The following is a 9,155-nucleotide window of genomic DNA, read 5'->3' on the forward strand; positions in this document are numbered from 1 at the left end:
GTTTTTAATAAAAAAAATTACCATTTTTAAGAACAGGATTTGGATGCTTGTGTCTTAAGAGGTTTGTGCACATGTTTTTTAGTTTTTTGTTGGTGGCAACAGCTGATTTCTTTGTTTTCCTTTCTCAGCTCTTCCCCGGAGGGGGGCATGAAAGGGCTTGAGGGGTTCCATGTGCGCCTTCCTGGATGCCGAGGGTTTTTCATTTGGGTGGTGGCAGCATCTACCCATCTAAGGTTAGAGAGAATCTGTAACCTTGGGAGTTTAAATACAAGCCTGGAGTGGCCAGTATGAATTTTAAGAATCCCTGCAGGCCCCCCATCTTCTCCACTCCACTTTATTCTAGTAGGGAACAGGAGAAACTGAATAGTAACACCCCAATTTTGTTAATGTGCCCTCTAAATCTAAGCTCACTGAAGGCACTGGAGAGGACTCCCATTAGCTCCAGCCCCTATTATAGTACAACTGAACATCACTGGAGTCAGTATTGTTTGTCCTTAAGAGGGGGAATTTTTCTGGGATAACTTTAGATTGTTTTTGTGCCAGGATGAGATTTGAGGCTCTCTCTCAGAGCCCTTGGGGTTTTCCCACTGATTCATTAAGTCTACAACACAGCACTTGTAGGTTCCTTCATAAGTGCCTTATTGCAGTTTCCCAAGCCGCATTTGGAGTATTTACATTCATTCTTACTCTGGTTATAGTGCCCATACGCAAGTTCTAGAGAAAATTAGAGTGAGATAATTTGGTTTAAATACATGTTCTCATTGGAGAATGGGAGCCTTAGCAGTAGAGCCCAGCACACGAGAGAATTAGAGATTCCTGTCCCAGATCAGGTTTTTGAGAAGACCTAGAGCTGCAGGATTATGTCATATTTTTTCCTTGTGGGACGAGCTGAGGCTGCCCCAGCTCCCCTTGATGTCTCTGGGAGCTGTAAGGGCTCTGCACCTCTGAAAACCAAAGCATTCCTTTTATCCATTATCCAGAGATGTTCATTCCCCAGAGGAATAAGTGCCCATGGTAGGACAAAGCAAGGTTTTCCCCATCTCAAGCAGGCAAGCAAGGGCCTTCTCCTTAGGGCATGCCAAGCTAGGATAGCAGCTACCTTGTGGAGCTTGCCCCTAAAGCCCCAGCTTGTTGAGTGTCAGCTCTCAATGGAGTGTGGATGTTTCCTCAGTTCTGTCTTCCTCCTGTCTGTTTTAGAAACAGCCGTCTGGGGACTCCAGGACCCTCTGGGAAAATTCTCCTGAGAAGTCTCATGCGAGTGGGTAAGGGGCTGTCACCACAGGGAAGTCATGCACTTGGTGCTCCAGGACAGATCCTCCGCTGGACCCACCTCCTGGTGAGATGGGTGCTACTAGGTGCTGGGGTCAGGGGGAAGGGGTGGATCCTAAAGCTCAGATGCACACTCTATAGCATCCAATGTTAAGGGCCACATTTGGGATGAGGGGCACAGGGCTCAATATTCTGTGCTACTGCAGGAGAGCCTAGTTCTGATGCTAGATTTTTCTGGTGGCATTCAGGCCTAAGGAATTAAATGACTAAAGGAATATTTTCCTTTAGCAGAATCATGCTTGGTTACACACAGAATGATTCCCTTCCTCCTTTTGAGGGATTCTACCCAGCACCCGAACTCAAACGGCACATTCCTCCCAGGGTTTGAAGTGAGCAGGAGGCTGCAGCACCAGCAGGCTCAGCCATGCCTCGGGTTTTGCAGGAAACATCTGGGATTTTGGGTCTATCATTTGTTTTTCCAGAAACTGTCTCTGCCAGATTCTCCTTCTTCTCTGCTCCTTAGTAGGCAGTGAGTTTTCCAGACATGTAGGACAGGAATGGAGAAATAGAAGCCACAAGCCCCTTCAGGGTGGCCATGAATTAAGGCACATCTCTGTTCCATGATATAACCTGGTTACAGAGCTTGCTTATACACACCAGGTGTGCATGTTCATCTAAGATTCTTTAATGGGGAGGCTCATTTAATATGGTCTTTTTACACACTGCACCACCTAGATGACTGAAACTGTATAGTACAGTTTAGCATTCCATTACAGCTCCCCTTTTAAGTTCTACATTCCTACTATTTACAATATTATCACTTTGAAGCTCAGTACGGATCAGTCTGCTCAGCAATTCTGAATCATACTGTTATCTAATTACATGACCCAAACACATAACACTTCGGTCATCTGCCTATCCATTAGTTGCAGTGGTTGATTGTGGTCGGTTTGGAATCCTTGAGTTGTAGTCTTGTTCTGCATATGTCATCTGTAAAGTTTGCTCTGCTGAGGGTTCTTTCTGAGGAACAAACTGTAGGTGTTGACAGTTTCTGTTGAACTCTCCATTGTCTGGCTCAATCACATATTATCCGGGGGCTGAATTTTTTCTTTACAACAGCTGGAGTTGTCCATCCTTTTTCCTCCATCCAATGTAACATAAACATGGTCACCAGGTTCTAGACCTGGCAATTCTCTAATTGAGTGACGTCTATTGTAAAAGTGTTCATCAACTGTTTTAGCTTTATCGATTTGGCTACTCTCTGCCTAGCTGGCCACTTTAGAAATTTGTTCTCTTTCGAAGTTGGAACAGTTATTCTGAGTTGTCTTCCATCAAGAGTTGTTCTGGACTATATCCAATAGCCATTATTGGTATTGATCTGTAACTCAGAAGAGCAAGTAATGGGTCTTCCTCTTGTAGGATTTTCTTGGCTGTATGTACAGCTCTCTCAGCTTTTCCATTCACTTGTGGCTAGTAATATGATCAAAATCATATTGTTCAGAATGACAAATTCTGCTGCAGTGAATTGTGGTTAGTCGTCCATCACTAGTTGTTCTGGAAAACCAAAGTGAGCAAAACTGCACTTCCATTTCTTGATAACACTGCAACATGTTATGTCTTTCCAATACTTTATTTCTATATACATGGAAAAATATTCAACAATGACCAGCTAATGAGAGCTAATGTGATACCAATTTTTAAAATGGGCTCCAGAGGTGATCCCAGCAATTACAGACTGGTAAGACGGACTTCAGTACCAGGCAAACTGGTTGAAACTATAGTAAAGAACAAAATTGTCAGACACAGGGATGAACATAATTTGTTGGGGAAAGTCAACATGGTTTTTGTAAAGGAAAATCATGCCTCACCAATCTACTAGAATTCTTTGAGGGGGTCAACAAGCATGTAGACAAGGGGGATCCAGTAGATACAGTGTACTTAGATTTTCAGAAAGCCTTTGACAAGGTCCCTCACCAAAGGCTCTTAAGCAAAGTAAGATGTCCTGGGATAAGAGGGCAGGTCCTCTCATGGATTGGTAACTGGTTAAAAGATAGGAAACAAAGGGCAGGAATAAATAGTCAGTTTTCAGAATGGAGAGAGGAATATATTGGCATCCCCCAGGGGTCTGTACTGGGCCCAGTCCTATTCAACATATTAATAAATGATCTGGAAAAAAGGGGTAAACAGCGTGGTGGCAAAATCTGCAGATGATACAAAACTACTCAAGATAGTTAAATTCCACACAGACTGTGAAGAGCTACGAAAGGATCTCTCAAAACTGGGTGACTAGGCAACAAAATGGCAGATGAAATTCACTGTTGATAAATGCAAAGTAATGCACATTGGAAAACATAATCCCAACTATACATATAAAATGATTGGGTCTAAATTAGCTGTTACCACTCAAAGATCTTGGAGTCATTGTGGATAGTTCTCTGAAAACATCCACTCAATGTGCAGCAGCAGTCAAAAAAGCAAACAGAATGTTGGGCATCATTAAGAAAGGGATAGACAAGACAGAAAATATACTGCCGCTATATAAATCCATGGTACGCCCACATCTTGAATACTGAATGCAGATGTGGTTGCCCGATCTCAAAAAAGATATATTGGAATTGGAAAAGGTTCAGAAAAGGGCAACAAAAATGATTAGGGGTATGGAATAGCTTCCGTATGAGGAGAGATTAATAAGACTGGGACTGTTCAGCTTAGAAAAGAGATGATTGAGGGGGTGTGATGGGGCAGAGCGGCCCCGCACTGGTACAGCAGAGGTTAACCCTTCTCTTCTAGCAGAGGAAGCCATGCCCCGGAAGCTCTGCTGGGCACGCTCCAACTGGAGATCAGATATAAAAGACTGCAGATCAGCTCAGTCTGAGCTGACCGCGGGAGAAGAAGGATGCACGCCGCTAGTTCCTGCAGAGGGAGGGCCTGCGAGCCAGGATCCGGGAGGCAGCCAAGCTGAGGCACTACCTGAGATCCCGATGGAGGGCGTCACTGGGGAGGAACAGACCGGAGGGCCCCCTGCCACAGAGGAACTGGTATTCACGGTAGGAAGTGACCCAGGGGAACTATAGAGATAAATGGCGTTAAAGCTGTATTGATGCTTGGCGTGTTGCGGGCGGATCCCCGCCGAGTGAGTGGCAAGGAAAGCTTGCTGCTATCAGGGCCCTGGGTCGGGGCTCGCTGGAGAGGGCAGACCCGAGTCACCCTACCCCCTCACCCCCAAACCATGAGGTATCTTATATGGACTCTGACTGCTAGGCTGCGCTACCCCGCTTGAAAGGAGGTTTATATGGACTATGACTGCTAGGTCGCGCTACTGCTCCAGACAGGGGGACAGTAGAGAGGAAGGCAGAGAGGCCGTAACAGGCTGCCCGCAGAGGGGCAGCCACAAGGACTGTAGAGTGGTGAGGCGCCGACACCCCATCCTACCCCTGCCACAAGGGGGTGCTGCGGTGCCAGGCCCACCACAGGGGGGATATGATTGAGGTCTATAAAATCATGACTGATGTGGAGAAAGTAAGTAAGGAAGTGTTATTTACTCCTTATAACACAAACTAGGGGTCACCAAATAAAAATTAATAGGCAGCAGGTTTAAAACAAACAAAAGAATGTATTTCTTCACATAATGCAGTCAACCTGTGGAACTCTTTTCCAGAGTATGTTGTCAAGGCTGATTCCCCATTCTGGCACTTTGAGTGCAGAAGATGGGGGCCCGCAAGGATTCTAAAAATTAATACTGGCCACTCCAGGCTTGTATTAAACTCCCAAGGTTACAGCTTCTCTCTGACCTTGGATGGGTAGATGCTGCCACCACCCAAGTGCAAAAAACCCATTTTGGACCCAGGAAGGAGCACTTGGGAATTCCTCCCTATGGGGTACCTTCAAACCCTTTCACACACACCCCCACCCGGGGAAGAGCTGAGAAAGAAAACAAAGGAAATCAGCTGTTGCCACCAGCTAATTAAACATATGCACAAGCCTCTTAGGACACCAAAAATCCAATCCTGTTCTTAAAAAAGGGTAAAATTTATTAACAATAAGAAAGAAAATACATCTGGAACTTAGGCTTTTGCCAATTTTAAAAAACCCACTTACAAAAATTAAATCAAGAATAACCTTCTTGAGGTCCAGCTTACAGGTTATAAGCAAAACAAAAGCATCTGGGGTTAGCACAGAAGAATCCACAAGCTAATAAGAAATAAAAGAAATAACCCTAATTGCATCTTCCTAGACATTTCCTGATTACTTACATATTTGGGGTTTCAGATAAGTAGGGTTGAGGTATGATTTGATGCTTTTTCATACCTGGTTTTAAAGCTTTTTCCAGCATAGCTTCAGCCCTGTCCTGCTCTGTCCCCTCTCACCAGAGAACGAACACACACACACCCCAACAGACAAAGGGAAGTCCCCCCGCCCCAGTTTTAAAAAGTTCTAGCCCTCCCATTGGCTCTTTTGGTCAGGTGCTCACTCCCTTTCTTTTACCTAGCCAGGGAAATTTTTTAATCCTTTACAGGTAAAGCATGTAGAGAACAGCCACCAGAGGGTCTTTATAGCTAACTGGCTGGCTGGGTGTCCGTAGAAGGGAGCTACTCCCCCCCTTCATTTATCACAGATGTTGTGAAGACCAAGACTATAACAGGGTTCAAAAAATAACTAGTTAAATTCATGGAGGATAGCCATTGATGGACCTTTTAGCCAGGATGGGCGGGGATGGTGTCCCTAGCCTCTGTTTGCCAGAAGCTGGGAATGGGTGACAGGGAAAGGCTCACTTGATGATTACCTGTTCTGTTCATTCCCTCTGGGGCACCTGGCATTGGCCACTGTCGGAAGACAGGATACTGGGTTAGATGGACTTTTGGTCTGACCCAGTATGGCTGTTCTTATGTTCTGAATTTGCATAGATCTGCAGTTAGCCTCTTCCAAGATCTGTCTGATAGAGGTGTTGTTATTCAAAGTTCTTTGTATTATGTTGGTCTGTTAGTTCTGCAATGTTCAGATGTAGATACTTTATTCTTCATATCCTTGGTGATGCCTGGCCACCATACTGACTAGTTGGCCTGTTCACAGCATTTAGTTCATCCTTGAAGGACATTAAGGATGAAGTTTAGGATTTCTCCTCTCATTTCATTTGGAATTACAATGCAATTGCCTTTAATCATGAGTCCATTTGAGTAACTTAATTGTCCATGCACCACAAAATAGTCTCTTGTCACTCCCTTACTGTCCTTTAGATACTTGGGCCAACTTCCCCTAATGTAACTTAGGCCTGGTCTACACTACGGGTTTAGGTCGACTTTAGCAGCGTTAAACCGAATTAAGCCTGGACACGTCCACACAACGAAGCCCTTTCTTTCGACTTAAAGGGTCCTTTAAACCGGTTTCTTTACACCACCTCTGACGAGGGGATTAGCGATAAAACCGGTCTTTGCGGGTCGGAATTGGGGTAGTGTGGACGGAATTCGACGTTATTGGCCTCCGGGAGCTATCCCACAGTGCTTCATTGTGACCGCTCTGGACAGCACTCTCAACTCAGATGCACTGACCAGGTAGACAGGAAAAGACCCGCGAAGGTTTGAATTTCATTTCCTGTTTGCCCAGCGTGGAGAGCACAGGTGACCCCGCAGAGCTCATCAGCACAGGTAACCGTGATGGAGTCCTCCCAGGATCGCAAAAGAGCTCCAGCATGGACCGAACGGGAGGTACGAGATCTGCTCGCCATATGGGGAGATGAAGCAGTGATAGCTGAACTCCGTAGCAGTAAAAGAAATGGAAAAGTATTAGAAAAGATCTCCAAGGCCATGAAGGACCGAGGCCATAACAGGGACACACAGCAGTGCCGCGTGAAAATTAAGGAGCTACGGCAAGCTTACCACAAAGCCAGAGAAGCAAACGGAAGGTCCGGGGCAGAGCCGCAAACTTGCCGCTACTACGCGGAGCTGCATGCGATCCTAGGGGGTGCAGCCACCACTACCCCAACCGTGTGCTATGACTCTCTCACTGGAGAAACACACAGGGAAGACGGTTCGGGGAACGAGGAAGATGACGATGGAGGTACTGTAGGTAGCTCACAGCAGCAAGGAAGCGGAGAAACCGGTTTCCCCAACAGCCAGGATATGTTTGTGACCCTGGACCTGGAACCAGTAACCCCCGAACTCACCCAAGACCCTCAGGGCACACAGGAGACCTCTGGTGAGTGTAACTTTGTAACTATTTGTAAACATTACAAAAAAAAAAGCAAGCGTGTTTAATGATTACTTTGCCCTGGGAATTGCGCCCAGTACATCTACTGGAAAAGTCTGTTAACGTGTATGGGGATGGAGCGGAAATCCTCCAGGGACATCTCCAGAAAGCTCTCCTGGTTGAAATGGGGTGATTTTATTAAGGGCACATTCAGAGGCGCCCGTTCCTGCTCTTCTGACCAGAAATGTTCCCCGCTGTTAACCACGCGGTGGGGGGAGGGGTGAAGTGATCATCCCAGAGAATCGTGTGTGTGTGTGTGTGTGGGGGGGGGGGTTTACTTGTGTTTGTGCCGCATGTTAACCGGGAAACCGCAGCCCCCTCCTTTTACATTGAAACCCCATTTTAAATGGACAACCCAATTCATCCTTGATATGGGAAATGCGCTGCTGTTTGCAACCTTTCCCGCATGTTAAGAAGGTTAAAAAAGCCAAAACACTGTGGCCTACGATGGCTGCCTGCAAGCCGAAATATGCGACCTTGTAATGAAAGAGTGTACCCATTGTTCTCTAAAATGTGTCTTTTTTAACCACCTCTCCCTTCTCCTCCGCCAGCTGCAAATGTTTCTCCTTCGCAGAGGCTCGTGAACATTAGAAAGAGAAAACGTAGGACGAGGGACGAGATGTTCACGGAGCTGCAGATGTCCGCCCAGGCTGATAGAGCACAGCAGAATGCGTGGAGGCAGTCAATGTCGGAGATGAGAAAAGCCCAATATGAACGAGAGGAGAGGTGGCGTGCTGAATCGCGGGAAGAACAGAGCAAGTGGCGGGCTGAAGACGATAGGTGGCGTCAGCTTGCAGACAGACGGCAAGAGGCAATGCTCCGTCTGCTGGAGCATCAAACTGATATGCTCGAGCGTATGGTTGAGTTGCAGGAAAGGCAGCAGGAGCAGAGACCGCCGCTACAGCCCCTGTGTAACCAACAGCCCTCCTCCCCAAGTTCCATAGCCTCCTCACCCAGACGCCCAAGAACACGGTGGGGGGGCCTCCGTCCACCCAGTCACTCCACCCCAGATGATCGCCCAAGCATCAGAAGGCTGGCCTTCAATAAGACAAAGTTTTAAAATGCAGTGTGTCCTTTTCCATCCCTCCTCCCCCACCCATCCCAGGCTACCTTGGCAATTATCCCCCTACCTCTGTAAGGAACTAATAAAGAATGCATGAATGTTTAAAAAAAAAATGACTTTATTGCCTCTGCAAGCGGGAGGGGAGGGTGGGGTGGGGTGGTTGGTTTACAGGGAAGTAGAGTGAACCGGGTCGGGGGGGGGGGGGTTTGGAGGGTTCATCAAGGAGAAACAAACAGAAGTTTCACACAGTAGCCTGGCCAGTCACAAAACTCATTTTCAAAGCTTCTCTGATGCGCACCGCGCCCTGCTGTGCTCCTCTAACCGCCCTGGTGTCTGGCTGCGCGTAATCAGCGGCCAGGCGAGTTGCCTCAACCTCCCACCCCGCCATAAAGGTCTCCCCCTTACTCTCACAGATATTGTGGAGCGCACAGCAAGTAGCAATAACAATGGGGATATTCTTTTCGCTGAGGTCTGAGCGAGTCAGTAAGCTGCGCCAGCGCGCTTTTAAACGTCCAAATGCACATTCCACCACCATTCGGCACTTGCTCAGCCTGTAGTTGAACAGGTCCTGACTCCTGTC

General features: G+C 46.9%; 1 protein-coding gene across 1 annotated transcript; it reads left to right on the forward strand.

The window, feature by feature from the left end:
- Nucleotides 1-6,535: 6,535 nt before the first annotated feature.
- Nucleotides 6,536-8,660, forward strand: LOC135973342 (uncharacterized). Its single transcript, XM_065556195.1, has 2 exons — nucleotides 6,536-7,461; nucleotides 8,064-8,660. The coding sequence occupies exons 1-2, from the start codon at nucleotides 6,921-6,923 to the stop codon at nucleotides 8,570-8,572; spliced, it is 1,050 nt and encodes a 349-aa protein (XP_065412267.1). The 5' UTR covers nucleotides 6,536-6,920; the 3' UTR covers nucleotides 8,573-8,660.
- Nucleotides 8,661-9,155: the final 495 nt, after the last annotated feature.

Source organism: Chrysemys picta, chromosome 9 (assembly GCF_011386835.1).
Source record: "Chrysemys picta bellii isolate R12L10 chromosome 9, ASM1138683v2, whole genome shotgun sequence".
Lineage (NCBI taxonomy): Eukaryota > Metazoa > Chordata > Testudines > Emydidae > Chrysemys > Chrysemys picta.

Bases quoted from the DNA above. Each gene is read 5' to 3' on its own strand.
- LOC135973342 (XM_065556195.1), top strand. From the start codon at position 6,921: ATGGAGTCCTCCCAGGATCGCAAAAGAGCTCCAGCATGGACCGAACGG. The intron at 7,462-8,063 runs GTGAGTGTAACT...CTCCTCCGCCAG, and splicing joins GGGCACACAGGAGACCTCTG to CTGCAAATGTTTCTCCTTCG.